At 38.1% G+C, this 18,138-nt stretch overlaps 1 protein-coding gene across 5 annotated transcripts in view; it reads right to left on the reverse strand.

Annotated features, from left to right (window-relative positions):
- Window positions 1-1,080: 1,080 nt before the first annotated feature.
- slc44a1b (solute carrier family 44 member 1b) overlaps window positions 1,081-18,138 on the reverse strand; it is a 55,441-nt gene continuing 38,383 nt past the window's right edge. For 2 of the 5 annotated variants that reach the window (XM_062990957.1, XM_062990959.1), the window contains exons 9-15: window positions 15,481-15,667; window positions 14,475-14,643; window positions 11,675-11,831; window positions 9,522-9,605; window positions 8,092-8,229; window positions 7,179-7,415; window positions 4,736-5,059 (exon numbers count right to left, since the gene is read on the reverse strand). In XM_062990957.1, the coding sequence (XP_062847027.1) occupies window positions 4,736-5,059; window positions 7,179-7,415; window positions 8,092-8,229; window positions 9,522-9,605; window positions 11,675-11,831; window positions 14,475-14,643; window positions 15,481-15,667 (1,296 nt within the window). Of the gene's footprint in view, window positions 2,020-4,281; window positions 4,512-4,735; window positions 5,060-7,178; window positions 7,416-8,067; window positions 8,230-9,521; window positions 9,606-11,674; window positions 11,832-14,474; window positions 14,644-15,480; window positions 15,668-18,138 lie in introns of those variants that run through there. The other 3 variants (XM_062990960.1, XM_062990961.1, XM_062990962.1) reach the window with 3 other exon arrangements.

Raw genomic sequence — 18,138 nt, forward strand, 5'->3', positions numbered from 1 at the left:
GATACAAAATTGTCCAAGACTGTGTTCGACTGTGCCAAGTAGGGTGCAATTTATAGCAGCCAAACCACTTTCCCCATGTTTTTGGGAGATAGAAAAAAACAGAGTACATGTAAGACACCCATATGGACACAGTGACTGGAGGTAAAGATCAAACCCAGGTTCCCAGGACCCATGTTGCTGTGCAGCACCCATTCTACTAGCTACACTTCTATGCTGTCTAAACACAAGTGTAGTAAAAACCAATGGACAGTGGTAGCCTAGTGGGTAGAGCTTTGGGCTATCAAATGAAAGGTTGAAAGTTCGAATCCCAGCTCTGCCATGCATCCACTGTTGGGCCCTTGAGCAAGGCACTTAACCCTCTCTGCCCCAGGGGCGGCGTACGATGGCTGACCCTGCACCCCCAGCTTCCAAACAAGCTGGGATACACGAAGAAAGAATTCCGTTGTACTGTACACATGTATATGTATATATGACAAATAAAGGCATTCTATGTTACCACTGTGGTTAGTTCCATCCATTTACATTGAGACCTGTGTTTATTTTAGACTCTAATGCCCTGGTCACACCAGTTTTCTGTCAATAAAGTAATTATTCATTAACATCAAAATTACTTTCACTTTAATTGCTATCAATTTATGAAATATGGTGCAATGGTAGAGGACAGTGGTGCCTTAGTAATTAATTTATTGGACAATGTGAACAAAAGGTTTAAGCCCTGCCACTGCCAAGCTGCCACAGTCACTTGAGTTGGTCACTACTATATGGCAGCGACAAGTCACTTTTATGACGAATACATTTACATTTGGTGTCATAAGGTTTGATTGTTTGAACTGACCAGTAAAATGTGATTCTAATACAACAGTAGAAATAATGTGCTTTTACTGACTGATCAATTGGTGATTATTAACCAAGCAGAACTGCTTGTGGATTTTGTAAATGTCTTTTATGCTTGTGCTTTTTATTATTCTGAGTGCCGAGTTAGCTTGACTGCTAACATCTCGCTTGTTTTAATTTAGCAAGCAAATCAGACTGACAATGTTTAAAAACCTTTACACAAAGAACTTGGTTTGCTCCTCAGAATGAATCAGGAAGGCTAGACTTTATTAACAAAGATAAAAAAAAAAAAAAAACTGAATAACAAATAATGGACCATTTCTGGCTAATATCCCCACTTCTAGTCTAACTATGTCGATTTTACATGCTAATGTAAATTGGAAGTTTCAAGTGCTTCAGTTGGGTATTTTTCTCATTTTGTACACTTAACCTTCCAAAGAAATGGCTAGTAAACCTGCAAGCATATATTTTTCAGTAAATATATAAATTTTTCATCAGTAATCATAGCAGAACATCAGTCACTGGCCTGAATAATAAAACACAGCTTTACATTACGTACTTCTTCCTCACGAACTAATCTAATCCACGTGGAACTATTATTTCAAATGAATCTTTGTGGAAAATTGACCCTTAACTTTGAGGCATGAAACAAAATTAACAACCTAAGCCAGCCTCTAATACAGGTTACTTTTATAATGCAACAGAGCTGAATACTATATCAATAAAGAGCAAATAATGAGTAGTCCTTCAGTGTAGGACATAAATCAATAACAAAAAGATTAAGTCCTTCAACGCTGCATGACAGAAAGGTTTCTAATAAAGACAGATAAACACATTCAAGAAAAAAGAACAAAAGTTTGTTATGAAAGTATTACATAAAAAGAGTGATTCTAGACATTATTAATAATACTGCGGTTTACTAGATGGCAATTGTTTTAGTCTTATAAAAAAGGACATCACTACGAAAAATGCATCAGCCTTTTAAAATATGCAGCGCTTCAATATAAAGTGCTTCATTACATTGTTATTTCTTTTTTTTTTTACAGTTTCTTATTAAAATATTGTATTCCCTGGAGTAAAACCATAGTAAACATGTTACACATTGGTAAAAATAAACATTTTGGAATGTCTTTTTTTTAAAGTCCCAAGGCCGGCTTTTGGTCAAGCTGAACTTGTTCCAGGAGCCTAAGAGGGAAAAAGTGATTAGAATTGTAATACATGTAAAGCAGTGAGAGGCTTTTTATGTATTAATAAAGTTAATGCAATCAAAATGTATTTTTATATTTTTTATGTATTTTATGTTTAAAGTTATATGTAAAAATGTACTTTATAAAACACATGCATTTTATTTACACTTTTAGCCTTCACTTGATGACATTTTACTGTGTTAAAGTGCTTTCGTTCATTTTGATTTTCATTTGCCCTATATTATCCTTATCTTTATTATCCATCCAGACCAGGAGTATCTCTCCCTTTTTATGAGGTCATGGTTAGGGCCAGGGCAGCTGGGGCAGTGGTAAAGTGTCTGGGATACAAATTAGAAAGCTGAGGATTTTAATCCCAGCTCTGCCCAGCAGGCACTGTTGGCCCTTCAACAAAGCCCCTTACCCTCACTGGATGTAAAGGATTTAGAAATACTATGTAATATCATTTTACAATAAAAATAACTTTTAGAAAGCAATTGTATGTTCATTCAGGAATTTTCAACAAATATAAAAATATAATAACAAGAAGAGAAAAGGTCACTTAAAAAGTCCTTTTGTTAAATGACAAAAAAGCAGTTAATGATAAAATATGAGAAGAAAAATGTAAATGTTGTTATTAGTGCAAGTATGAATGGTAATGAAAAGAGAAAGGACATGCTGGGACAAAAAGCAGCAGACAGTGCAGACAGCAGACAGACTGCCTTGAGACCAAAAGTCTAACCCCTTTTACATCGAATGGTGATGTGGACAGCACAGGTATTTATTAGTTTATTTATTTATTTATTTTGCATTTTCCCCTGTTTTTTATATACATTATTTTTTATATACTATATTTTAATACATTACTGGCCCCTTCTTCTCAACTGACAGCAGCTGAACCTTAAAGGAGCTGACCTTGGTGTGAAACCTTGGTATGGGAAGTCACAATATGCATTAATTTACTGCTTATGCAGCCAGATGTCGCATTTCTGCAACAAAACTCTGTCGTCCTTTTGACAGGACGCGACATGGCAGCATGCATAATTTAAAAAGTAATCCCACAAAAGTGATTAATGAAACTACCAGTCAGTGTTTACCTGCTGTAACACAACATGGGCAGTCCTACTCCAAAGCCATTAAGCTGGAGGCAGCTCAGTTATATTATATAACTAATTTAGAACCCATATTAGCAACAGCTGTTGCTGAACAACCTACATTTAGTAATTAGGAGGGGTATCAACACAGCCTAGAAATTGGGAGATGCACTTGTCAGTGCATTTGTGCCTGGTTAAAATGAAGAAGGTTGTGTCAAGAGGGGTATCTGTTTTAAAAACTGTGCCAAATCAGGTATGCAGACCAGAATGATATGCTGTAATGACCCCTAAATACAGGAGCGGTGTTAGGGTTGAGGTCAGGAGTTTAAGGACTGAACTTCTGATGTCTTTATCCAAAGCGACTTACAGTTATGACTGAATACATTTCAAGCAATTCAGGGGTAAGGGCCTTGCTCAGGGGCCCAACAGTGGCACCGTGGTGGTGGTGGGGTTTGAACCAGCAACCTTCTGATTACTAGTCCAGTACCTCAACCACTAAGCTACCACTGTCCACATTTGTAGCAGCAACATACATACACAACACACATTTGTAGCAGCAACATACATATGCACCTATGTTTATAGGGCGCTCAGGTGAAGCAGTGGTAAAAATACACGCTAGCACACCAGAGCTGACATTTCAAACTTGTCGGTTCGAATCTCAGCTCTGCTACCGGCAGGTTGGGCGGCTACATGGCCGGAAGGGGATTCCTCATAACCTCTGCTGGCTAATTGATGGTGCCTGCAAAGAGTCAAGGGATAATGAGGATCAGGGTGTGTCTCTTGGTACACTGCACACGTGTTGGAGGGGCCGTGTGTTAGTCACGGCTCTCCTCGTTCAAGGTGGAGGTCAACATCAGTAGAGAGGAAGCATAATGCAATCGAGTAATTGGATATGACTAGATTGGGAGAAAAAAAAAAATGTATGTGTAATTTTAATTGCACAAGATGAAGTAAAACAAGCATCTCGTATCCCACATCTGCTATGAAACAGGGGTAAATTCCATTTTACAACAGTAATAACCTGTCAGGAAAAGTGATTCAGTATGTGAAGAATCACCAATCCAAATATTATTTCCAGAACATTCATCCTCACTCCCACGTCTAAAGCTAAAGCTAATTTGAGCTAATTTTCAAGGCAGAAAATTAGATGCCAAGCAAAACAAAACAAACATCCCCAAAAGCGTTTTAATTTAGCGGTGCGGAACCAAGCGGCAGTGCAGTTAATGATAGCACCCGTGGGGTTGCGTTGTGACTCAGAGTCATCATCTGGGCGAAGAGTGTCTACGCCGCCTAAGCTTGTAAAACCACCCTCTCGCTTTCAGCTTGTTCAATGCAGCTCATTTCCAGCCTGCTAGTTCCTTCCCCTGCATGGACTTGCTCATCTTTTCCTCCAAAACTATAAGGCAACGAAAAAAAATAAAATAAAAATATTTACACAGCTGCACTTTGGGTTCAGGACAGCCAGGAAGGGGAAAACAAGACAGGCAAGAACAACAATAAAAAGGAAAAAATGGAATCCATGCATAGATACACAGAAATGTAGATTGTTAGTGTGATGTACATGACACAGGAGGAATTTGAGGATGAATTATTAAAAGTAACGGCAATAGTTAGTGTTAGTCAGCATGCAGTTGTGCTGGGTGAATCCTGAAGCAGTGTGAAGAGCAGGAAAAGGGTGAGTGTGGGCAAACACGCAGTGAGGAATATGATGAAGTCAAGACTGAAGCAGATGATGAAGGTGTACTCAGACAGCACGCAGTCCACCAGCACACACAGCAGCAGATAGTAGAGCAGGAATTCCTGCTGGACCTCCCACTCACTGCCCTCACTCACCATGGCCTTTATCTCAGTCAGTCCCGTCTCCTCACGAGAGCGAGTTCGCCTGCTGCGTGACCGTCCTCTTTCTGCCGGTGCCACTGACTTCCTGCTGTTCTCTACAAACTCCTGTACAACAAAATACAGAGGTTTAGCACGAGCAGAACCCATAAAACAATGCTTTAAACAAATATTTCACCTTTTTTAATGACATAAATATTTGTTATAAGCCAGATTTAAATCAATTCGAAATGTTGATAATTAAGCCACTAATAAATAAGCAACAAGACATTTTTCAGTCAATGCTGCTGGTTAAATTTATTTATGTATTTATTAGTATTTTAACATCATGTTTTACACTTTGGTTACATTCATGACAGGAACGGTAGTTACTCATTACACAAGATTCATCAGTTCAAGTCTTATGTCAAACACAGTCATGGACAATTTTGTATCTTCAATTCACCTCACTTGCATGTCTTTGGACTATGGGAGGAAACGGAGCTTCCGGAGGAAACCTACGCAGACACAGGGAGAACATGCAAACTCCACACAGAAAGGACCCAGACCGCTCCACCTGGGAATCGAACCCAGGACCTTCTTGCTGTGAGGCGACAGTGCTACCCACTGAGCCACCAACCCACCCTTGCTGGTTAAAAATGTAATTTAATTTTGTACCGGCTAACAGCTGATGCAAAAAATCAATCCCCCATATTGATATCACTTCCATAATTGCCATGTAGAAAAGCAGTTGAGTTTGGTGTTCCTCCTAGCTTGCTGCTGTGCTTCTCTAAGCAGTACACACCGAACCATTTTGCCAATTTGTGCTTGCAATTTTTGTGTTTGCCGCGATGCTCAAAGTTCACCTGATTGAACTTTGACCCAGTTTGCCGCTGACCTTTTCAAAGCACCTTCAATGAGACGAACTGTTTAATATAATGCAGTAAAAGCGACTCTGGCAGAATGAACAACGCTTGAACAAAGCTTAACATGACTTATTGTATTGAAACAATGAGCGAGGAATTTCATTTGTGGAGAGAACTTATGAGCAGTAATAATTAAGAGATGTTTAGTGTTCCTATTTGGTTCTTTTAATACATAAAATCTCATTAAGCATTTTTAAAGATAAGCTAATGACAAAAAAAAGCTGATTCTCACAACCTCTCAGAACCCTGAGCTATAACACAAGTTTAAAAGTGAAACAGGCAGAAAATGCAGCTAAACACAGATACACTTTCAGAGTGGATTTGATGGTTATTCCACACAGATGCATATTTGTCGCACTTTAATGATGTTTTACCGCACCGCTCAAGCCAAGCGCTGAACAAAACGGCAGTTTGCAAAACACTTCTCATGTGAATGCACCCTTAGTGTGTACGCACAAGTTCAACACAGGATGTGTTGGTCAACACACCAGTTTATATGTCGTGTTCTGCACCTCTGCCATAAGATTTGTCACCTCACAGCAAGAAGGCCCTGTGTTTGATCCCCAGGCGGGGGAGGTCCGAGTCCTTTCTGTTTGCATGTTCTCCCTGTGTCTGTGTGAGTTTCCTCCGGGAGCTCCGGTTTCCTCCCACAGTCCAAAAACATGCAGTCAGGTTAATTGGAGATTGAATTGCCATATAGGTGAATGTGTGTGTGTGTGTGTATGTGTGTCTGCCCTGCGATGGACTGTTGCCCCATTCAGGGTGTTACTGTGTGCATTGCGCCCATTGAAAAGCTGGGATAGGCTCCAGCACCCCTGGGACCCCAATTGGATAAGCCGTTAAGAAAGTGAGTGAGTGATATTGTACACGTTAGTAATGTGTGTGGCTGAAACACCTAAGCTGTGTATTTCACCTCATGCCCCAATATTAAGAAAAAGGTTTGCTGACCATATTAAATGAACTTGTATTCTTGTACATAGCTTTACGATACTGGGTGCAACTCATCTAATTGGTAAGTGTTTTTATTTGATACAGCACGTTACTCACTTTTTTTCAATTACAAATATACAAAGTACTTGTCAAGTAATTGTTTTTAAATGGGTAGCCAAGGTCACAGATGAAAAAAACAACTGCATTAAGTGAGCTACATCAAAAAAAAAAAACATGGCAACATTGAAGAAATCTAAATAATAAATTGCACTTGTACATAATGTTAGTCTAAATCCAGGTCACTATGCATGACTATAAAAGATTAACATTAGGCACAGATTCTAGTTTAAATCTTTATGTACTGAATTTCAAACCTGAGCACTGTCACTCACCATGAGAGCCTTGTCCATGTAGAACTCCCTGCCGAGAGCGCCGTCATTGTATTTGGTGTCGATGGCGAAACAGAGAAACAGCACGTCCACCACAATCTCAAAGATGGACAGGAAACAGTGCGCCACCAAGAAGGCGAACAGGCACACAATGATGAGTGGCAGCACCCACTCAGTGTAGTCCCTCTGATAGTTCAGGGCCAGTACCCCTGCAAATGCCGTGCATGTCACAATCAGGATCTGTATAAAGAAAACAATATTTTTACTCATCACACCATACTTTCCATCTTCATGATGAAAAATCACATCATTTGAAATTTCTAACTGTGTTTAGTATGATGTTTATTTTTGTTCATATATTTTATTTTTAGTTCTGATTTGTTCGTTTAAATGCTTTGACTAAAGGTGTAAATATGATTCTATATTTTTTGTCTACAAAATAACCATTACATTTATTTTTTATTATTATTTTATTAGTAAGGCAGTTTTTAGTTTAAGTTAGGTCAGATTTTCAGATGTGACGCATTCTATGGAGCTGGCTAGTGACTACTTCTCTCTTACATTCTTCAAAATACTTTCTCTTATGTGTATACTCACTCATATTTACTCTCTCTCTCTTTTTTATATCTTATATCTAGTTCCACCTGCAAAACTGCAACAATTAGTGTCCCCAGTTCCCAAACCATTAAAAGTCTCATTAATAGAAAATGTGATGAAACACAGGAGTAAACACACCTCTGTCCAAACCTTTCTGGAGTGTGTTGCAGGCATCACATTGTAAATGTGTTTCTATTTACAAAATGCCATAAATTTGATCAGTAAAATCATCTTTCCTGTCTACTTTTATCAGTTAAATAAAGATTCAAATTTCTTTTGATCAAGTCAAGCTCACACTTTAAGCTCTCAGCCCTCTTACTTTGCCCAGAAAAAGCACAAAGTCTCCCACGGTGTTGATGGCTGCCACCCTCAAGGCGTTCTCCACCAGGATTATGAAGGCATCACGCGCTGATGTGCAGAAACTGGTGCTATTGATGGCTGTTGCTGCATATGCGTTCTAAAAACGGTGGATAAAGAAAGCAACATGATTAAAATCATCTATTCAAGATACTCTATAGAGTGAAGTGACCATTTTATTAGAAAAACTACCATATTAATGCATTGTATGGGTATACAATTACCCTTGCTACCCCAATCATTGATTGAAACTGTTTGATTGAACTGTTTGATTGAATTGATTGAAACAATTGGGACCCCAAAAGATTGGAATCATTCTCAATATTGAGATGGCACACAAATTATATGGTAGTGTGTGTAGTACTGATATGCGTGTATCAGGTGCAGCAGTATTGTTGGGATTTTTTAAACAAAATAGAGGCCAGTAGAAGGCATGGAGGTACAGATTGAATGATAATGCCATTCACTTCTCCAGCACTTCAAAAGCAGTCTCTGGTACTAATTAACCATCATCGAACACTAAACTACTATCAGGACACATCATCGAACACTAAACTACTATCAGGACACATCATCATACACTAAACTACTATCAGGACAGACTCTTGGAGCATGTTGTAGCACTCTGTTTATAAAGACTATACTACATATCTGTTATTATTTAACACTTTCAACAGTTTAGTATATCACATATTACATATCTCATCTAAAATATTTACTGGTAGGATACTTCTTAAGTTTTTTATATGACATACTACATTTTTTATTCTATTCAATTACATAATGTGTACAACATTACTTGTGTACTTTAATACTTTTTGCTTTAAATGTACCTGGAGCTGCTGTAATAACTGACTTTCCCTATGGGATTAATAAAGCCATCTATCCATCCATCCATCCATCCATCCATCCATCCATCCATCCATCCATCCATCCATCCATCCATCCATCCATCCATCCATCCATCCATCCATCCATCCATCCATCTATCTATCTATCTATCTATCTATCTATCTATCTATCTATCCATCCACTTCAGGCAGGGTTGGCCCATTATAACTGGCCTCCTTACCCAGCCCACTGTTTGGTCTTCTCATTTTCTGCTGGCTTGTTTGGTTGATTCAGTTTATGGTTCAGTTAGACTGATATACCAGATAGAAAATCAGACTCGACAACCTTCCTGGCTTCTCCTGTTTGCCCATGTTTTTTTATTTAGTTTCTGGTAACTGGTGGCAATCTGGTTTCCGCCATGCTGGTATCATGGTTTTTTTCTCTTGCTTCACACATATGTCCCGTGATGGTGTCACAATCAGCTTGTGGGGTTACACCAGATGTACCACCCTGTACAACATGTTAGGTCTAAACACGTCTTGCTAAATTTCTTCACAGTACCTGGTTTAGAAAGTTGAGGCACTTCTCCAAACACCACAGGCAGCAAATACACGCCTTCAGCATGCAGCGTGCACATGCATTCTCCTGTTAAAGAGGAAACACAGACTGAGTAAAAATCACAAAACACAAAGTCATCAAACACCGACCTGCATGCTGATATTTTACGATACCCACGTATCTAAACCATAAGAAATAAAAATAAATCTATTCTCAATATACAGTAACTCTTCCTTATTGTAAACATAAATAAACATAAATACAGCATTTGGATGTGGTGTCTATAGGACAATTTAAATAAAATGTGTTTAGATATGCATCTCATAGCACAGATGCTCTTTCATTTCAGACCACAGCTCCAAATGTACAATCACATGTATAAATAAACTTGGGTGTGGAACTTTAGTGTGTCTGACATCCTTTGTGAGATCTAAACAGCTCGCTGCTGATTCGATTTGACACCATTATGATGGATTGTTACTTTGATGGTGTAGAAAGTTCTAAAATGTCAATTAACTTTGCTTCTTAGGCTCCTAAGTTTATGTTAAACCTGATGATGATTGATTTTTTAGAAAGTGACTTGGATTAAACCCATTAAAAAATACATGGACTACAAATAACTTTTTGGTTAAAACTTAAGAAAAAGGTCACCTTATGCTAAGCAGATTTCCAAGTAATTTAAGAACTTCTAAAATAGATATGCCATGAAGAAATATTTTGGGATGGCATGTCTCAAAAAGTGTAACTTGGATGGCACAGCTATAAATGACGCTAGCCCACTACAGGATGGTAAAAAACCACGGATAAGATATTGTACACTACAATTAGAAAAAGACAAAGGAGGTATGGCACTCCCGAATTTGAAAGACTATTACCATGCAGCACAGTTCAGACCAATAGTCAAGTGGTGTGATGAGGACTATAGTGCAAAGTGGAAAGATATTGAGAGAGTAGTGACAGACATTCCACCCCAGGTACTGATTGGCAGTGCTAAACTAATGATGTCACTACAAGACTCGATTGATCCAATAACTTTGCACACATTGAATATCTGGTTTGATCTTGTCAAACACCACAAATTAGAAAAATATTTAAAATTGTTGAGTTGGTTTGCATATCATGATAAGCCAGGCTTAAATGACCACAACTTCAGAAACTGGGGTAGAAAAGGGCTTACAGCTATGTGCACTTTGATAGAGAATGGGAATGTAATGAACTTCCAAGAGTTAAAAACACGTTATGGATTAGAAAATGGAGACCATTTTAGATACCTGCAGTTAAGGGATTATTTTATTAAGGAAATACAAACAGTGAAAACCCTTGAATGGTATAATTGATGTGATGACCAGGACATACAGTGGCAGTACTGTACCAAAGTCTAGGACACTCAGAAGCTGCCTCTACTCTGTACATAAAGGAGAAGTGGGAGAGGAAACTGAACAGTAACATTACTCTGGATGAATGGCATATGTGTGAGACACAAAACACAACTACAAACTCAAACTAAAAACCTGACCCGTTACTTCATCACACCTAAATTAAAGAGTAAACAAACTGGTTCCCAACATACATGTTGGCGCTTATGTGGACAGAGAGAAGCAAACCATGCACATATCTTTTGGGAGTGTCGTAAACTTAACACATTCTGGGGAAATGTAAGTAACATGATGAAAGACATTCTTGCATATGTAATACCCAGGAAATATAAAGTTATAATATAAGTTTTTTTTTTAGTTTTTTTTTTTTGAGTTATGTATCTTGGAAGTTTGAATGATTATGTCTTAGAAAAAGATAGATACTTAACCAAAATATTATTGATCACATGTAAAAAAGCAATAACAAGAAACTGGTGCAAAACTGAACCACCCACTATAACCCAGTGGCTAAAGATCATAAGAGAGGTCTATACCATGAAGAAAATGACTTATCGGCTTAGATTGAGAGAAAATGTGTAGATTGAGAGAAATATGTATCTCTTTCTTTATGTATGTATGTAGGTAAAAATTTCAATAAAAATGTGAGTTTCAAAAAAAAAGCTAAAACATTTACAGTTCATTGACCTTTTACATCTGTAAAACTGCATAATAAAGAACATTTTATATCTTGGACTCTCACAGATCTAGATTCAAGCAGAATGTAGGTTGCTGTAGGCTGACCTTTCCTTTGAGCTGATTCCGGACATAGATGAGAATGAGGCGAGGGATCTTGACCAGGGTGATAATGAAGGAGCCCTTGGCCACAGTGCCCAGGTGGTAACGAATCAAACGCAGCACTGATGATAAGATAGGTGTCAAAGGGAGTCTGGATTTGTCCCTAAAAAAAGTAGATGAGGTATTGGATTGATTTTATTATGATCAGATCTCATTTTGAAGTTGCACAACTTTTATTAGCATTTGGATTAAAAATGCTGTTTGGTGTGATTTTCTAATATAAAACAGATATATAAAAAATAAAGTAAAACTAATAATGATTAACAAGAATAAGACGAGTCTTTACAGTTTAAAAAGCTTCCCACATACAAGTTTTGTTCCTGCAAGTAACACCAAATAGCACAAATAGCCAACAGTTCATCTGTTTTAATACGTATGAATCTGTAGAAGTAATTATATATTTCAAAGTGTTTGTTACTTTATCATTTTATCTATTCAGTAACTTCTGACAAAGAACCATTGCTTAATTAATGCAGTTGATTAATAAGGGCAAATTCCAACAGCTGACGATTCAATCTAAATCAAGAACAGAAATGCAGAAACCTCATACTTTAGCAGTATAAAATGAAACATCTAGTAAAATTTGACTTTAGGTTGAATTCTACAACATCAGTGCATGTACTATTTATACAGATTAAAGGTAAAACTTTGATTATTGTGGTACAGTACTTTACTAATGATGTTAGGTATAGCTCCAAGATGTCAGCTTCATCTCTGACTGGTTAGCAACCTCAGACTAATACATACTTTCGCAGACGAGTAAAGCCCCATCTTTGCACCAGCCAGCGGAAAATTCCTTCCAAGAGCTTTAACACATATAAGAAGGTGTAACAAGCATGCTGTATAAACCTGCAGGGGGCATGGATTACAGTATTATGACCACCTGCCATGCCGTTATTTTTTTATTATTTTCTCCACTTTTTCTCCCTTATTTTTAGCGCGTCCAATTGCCCCATTGCATCATGCTTCCTCTTCACCAATGCCGATCTCTGCTCTGATTGAGGAGAACAAAGCTAACCCACGCCCCCTCCGACACGTGGGCAGCATGCCGTATGCATCTTATCACCTACACTTTGACGAGTGCAGTGCAGCCTAGCTGCATCAATCAGCCAGCAGAGGTCGTAATTGCACCAGTCATGAGAGAGAGAGAGACCCTATCTGGCTTAGTCCCACCCATATGAACAACGGGCCAATTTTTGTTTATGTGGCCGCTCAGCCTTAGCCGGCAAGGCAGAGCTGAGATTCGATACGATGTATTCGAGATCCCAGCTCTGGTTCCAGCATGTGTTTTTACCGCTGTGCCACCTGAATGGCCTGCCATGCCGTTATTGATCAGTAGAAAGCATGGAGGCACAGGTGACTAAAAGTGCCTGTTCCTTTAATCAGCAGACTCAGCATATCTCTGCTTATCTCTTTTTTTCTGCTGGTTCTTTTGCCGGCATTCTTTTAATCTTTTTTTTCCTGGTAACTTTTCAGTTGGCTAAATATCTATGGAATTCTGCCATCACAAGCACACTGTCCTGGACGAGAGCTGCCTCCAGAGGTGTTGTGATGGCATTTCTGGTCCATCTTGGACCATCTCCGCTTTTTTCTAGGGGCTTATCACTATGCCTCTGTGGTATGAGCACATGTCCACCTGCAATTCGTGACAATTGCTGGGGGAGGGCAGTTATCCTTATGTTCCTGTGGAGTGAAGGTATCTCTGTCATTCTTGGCGAGCATGTGGCTCTGTCGTACACACTCACCTATCTGTACTACTCTCTTTCTCATGTCAATTTTTTTAGCTGTAAAAATAACAGGCTGTTGGCATAACTTACAACAAATGTTTTTGTGAGTGATTTTTTTTATTTTGCATATTCCTTGTGCCTATAATAGTAAGACATTTGGTGAATCTGGTATTTACTTTAGTGACTCTGGGCCTATTTCAAAAAATGTTTCTGATTAACATTTAATAGCCCAGACTAGTTTGATTTGACAATTTCGTCTAGAACCAATAATAACAGTCAGTTGTATTTGGCTTGTGAACTAGTTGAAATGCTTAAGACAGGAGTGTCCAAACTTTTATTGGGTGCCAGATGGAGAAAAAAAAAAAAAAAAAATGCAAACACAGACCACAGACTTTTTTAAATAAAGCCAAGAAAAAATATAATGGACCTTCTTGATTACTAACAATTACACTTCCTTTTTAACTTGAGCGATTAATTATTTATCCTTGACAGTGTTATGTAATCTAAGATTTTGCCAATTTTACTCAGCCGTTTATAAGCCTAACAGGCTGATTGTTACTCTTATTTAGATTAAACGAACACATTCCCTCTGAACTAAGTGAAAAAAAATATTTATTTTCCAAGCGCGCCTCAAATCTTCTGCATTCATTGTCTAGTTTTTGTTTCTTTGGAGCTGCCATGTTTAACCAAAAACTTGGGAACATTGATGTAGGTGTAACGTTAATATTTTGAGTCGGGGGAAAGAAGATGGGGAGAGTTTTAGACTTGTTTTATGCGATAGTGACACCCAGACTTCAAACAGACCAAGCAGTTTTTTAATAGCGGGTCAACTTTAATTTTATTTTTAAAATACCTCACAAGCCATTTCAAAAATGGTAACAGGCCACAAATAGCCTACAGGCCGTAGTTTGAACACCCCTGGCTTAAGTGGTTAGATGAATTATGTTCATTCCTCCAAACAGAGTCGTGTAACTAAACATTACTTGCAATTGTATCTAATTAGAGCTCTAAACACAGACCTGGTGAAGTAGTAGGTGACTACAGCTCCAGCTACAGTCATCTGTTGACAGGCCAGGATGAATTCACTGATCCAGATGAGACCCACAGCGTGGTACCAGGTGAGGTACTGCAGTGCATCGTTTAGCTTGAACTCAGTCAGCCCTGTCTGCTCGTTCTTCTCTGGATTCCCTGTGATTAAGCACAGACAGAGACATTTTAAATAAATAAATAAAAAAACTCTTTTAAATGTACATAAGCCTGCTTCATGCTAACACAGGAATGTGTTTTCCAAACTTTCAGACTACATGGCTCTTCAGATAGTGAAAGCCAAGGCAGCTAGAAAAAGACTTTATGACAGAGAAGCACCTAAAATCTCCTGTACAAAGGCACAGAGTATATGTTGTTTTTTGCCTAGCACCTGTACTCATGAGGCCATGTGGTAGTACTAGTAACACATTCAGAATGTGGCCTGGCATTGTCTTGCTAAACCAAGTAGGGACGTCCCTCAAAAAGGCAATGTCCAAACGGCAGCATACGTTACTCAAAAATGCATAACTCTCAGTATTAATGATGCTTTCACAAATCTGAAAGTTAGTCATGCCCTTGCAACTAACACACTCTGTAATGGTCCGTCAGAAAAAGACACAAGCGTAGATGTCAAAATGAGGGCAGGAAGTTATCTGAGTGCACAGAAAATAGTGAGACTACTCATTTGTTGGGTAAAATGTGCTATCTGTAGAATCAAATAGCATCCCACAAGCAGAACATGCAGCTTCTCAAACGCCCAAGGAAATAAAGATTAAAATTTTTCTCATTGTACTGACGCTTTTTTAATGGCAAGACAGTTGCTTCCCTCACTAAATAAAAAGAGCTGTAATCATCAGGATTTGTAAAGGTTAATGTTCTTATCCTCAGAAACACTTTGGCTTGTGGACATTAATTAAAATTCTAATTCTATGCCCTGTCAAAATAACTAGAAAATATAATGACACAGTCCTTTTGCATTGTTATCAAAGCAGCGCTCACCAGTGGTTCCGAGAAAGAGAAGCACTAGGATCCAGTAAACCCAAAAGAGGAAGAGAGCAAGGAAGGTGCAGAACGGCTGCAGCACCAGCAGAGGCAGGTGAATGAACACCTTACCGGCCACATGGAAAAGCGCAATGGTTAAAGCCACTCGCTTCCTCATGAACAGCATCAGCAACAACAAGATCACCTAAAAAAAGAGAGAAACAGGGATAACAACAGAAAAGTAAAAGCGTTGCCAGCAAAACCAAAGAAGTAACATTTTTCAGAAATCATTCAGTTACTAATTTTAACATTATGTGGGGGCTTATTCAGCTCAGAGCTGGCTTTAGATTTTGCCCTAAAGAATTTTTTTTAATCTTTTTCTCATGTTCACAGCATAAACAAAATGAAAACAGTTCATCATTCTCAGTAACTTTTCTGATAAATGTGTTATTATGTTTATAGGGATCCTTATGAATTAAAAATAACTGATTATGTAAAACTGGTGATCAAAGTATCGCTTAGTCAACTAACTTTAGCAGCATTATCAACCCCAACTGCCAATAAAAATAAAACTACATGGTTCAAAACACAGAATATGGTTAACAATAATCTATACATGTATTTTATGGTTGTGGTTTTTTGTGATATACCAGAGTAAGTGAGTTACAAGCTATGTTAATGAAGTGCTTCACCTCATAAACATTGCAAATTATACTTATATTACCTGATAACTGTAATTAAATGACAAGCTTATAGAAGCCCATTAAATATTAAACAAATGAATGTCTACATTCACTAAAAAATAACTGTAGTGACCATGGCAGTGATTTATAACAATGTTATTAACTAGGGATGTAACGATACACTCTACCCACAATGCGATACGATTCACAATACTGGGTTCACGATACTGGGTTCACGATACGATTTTTTCCCGATTTTTTAAACAAAATGAAATTGAAGACAAATTATGGCAAACTTTCCTTTTATCATTTCTCTTTAAAAAATAAAATAGAATACTGTACGTGTGCTTATCTTTTATTTATCTAAATAAAAAACAATCAAAACAATGCTGCACATTTCCCTTTTTGTGTAAAAAACTGAAATGAAATTTTAAAACAAATCCCACATTATATAAATAAATAAATAATACAAATAAATAAAGTAATTTCAAATAAATAAACTAAGGTTTTGCCTGTGCTCCTTCCAAGCTTGGTAAAGTGCTGTAAAGTTAAGTGCTGGCATTACAGTATGGCTAAAGTGCGGGCGCGGTGAAATGCAGTATTTAGGTTCCAGTGTGTTAACCAACAATCAAAATCCCTCATTTTCAACTACTGAAAATGGCCTCATATCTTTTGCCATGAAAATGCCAATGCACCTCGAAATCTCTTTTGCTCTCGCTTGAGTGAGCGGTTGTGTTTGCCCTTGTATTAATGTTTTTTCGCTTACACGGGGGTGACCGAAGCTTATCACTGTGGTGCCGTTTTATATGCTGCATCATGTTCGTTGTGCTATTTGTGTAGTTCAGTATCCTCTTGCAATATTTGCACAGTTTTTGTTTTGTCCATTATCTTTTTTCCTTTTCGGTCTTGAGGAAGCCAAAACGCTGCCACACTTCTGATTTGAAAGTCTTCACCTGCCGTCACCTTTTTTCTAAAACTGTGTGGTGACAGGGTTGACAGGTCAGGTAGAAATCACCATCGCAACCTTTGAAATTTCACCCATTTTGAATTAAGCCCGATTTGGCAACCAGGCAAGGTAGCTAACGCAAGTGCCCTTTGCTGTTTAAAGTGAATATCGATTCATTTTACTTGAATTACCGATGTAAATCGTGCCAAAAATGCATCGATTTTTAACTGTGTATTGGTGCATCGTTACATCCCTATTATCAGGGGCATAGCACTAAATTCTGGGCCCTATGCACAAGCAGTGCCTCACCTCAGTCTCGGTGAGTCTCTTGACTCACTAGTCATTTTTCATTAAAAAAGGGCAAAAAGAAAACAGACTTCCACAAAGTGCTAAACACTGAAATGTATCAGAGGATGAGGGGTCTGTTGCTGCATCACCCTCTGTAACAGTTTCTGAAACTGAGTGCCATGCGGGTCACAAGTTAGCTTTGCTACTAATTTGTCAGCCTATCCTTATGAACCTATGACACTGAGCCAAGTTAGGCTATTAGCCTAATTATGTTATGGCCCAATAATAAATATTAAATTAATTTTCGAATGAGTATACTATTGCAATGATGTGGTAGGGCTATGCAAACAAAAATGTATTTAGAGTTTACCTCAGATTACAGATAAGGCATCATGTTATTTCTAATTTTGTGTTATGCAGTTTTTAGCACTGACAATCGTGGTGGTATTGAAGCGTTTTATAACCACAGGAGTTCATTTAATGTAGGCTATTTGCTTTCACATTTGGGCTCACCTTTCTTGGGAAAGAAGTTCATTAGCAGTTGCTTTACCACATTTCTTTTCTTTTTCTCTTTCCTGCCTCTCTTTTCTTTTCTGAAAACTGGATTTAGATTTATTGGTCATCATCTTCCATAGCACGGATACAACGCACACTGCTGCTTCAGCTGAATGAACGCTAAGTTAAATGCGCCTAGCCCGGTGAAGGCGGACTAAACCAAGGGGTGAGGGTGCCTGTCCTCAGACACTATATGTAGGCTAG

This window comes from Trichomycterus rosablanca, chromosome 1 (genome assembly GCF_030014385.1).
Source record: "Trichomycterus rosablanca isolate fTriRos1 chromosome 1, fTriRos1.hap1, whole genome shotgun sequence".
NCBI lineage: Eukaryota > Metazoa > Chordata > Actinopteri > Siluriformes > Trichomycteridae > Trichomycterus > Trichomycterus rosablanca.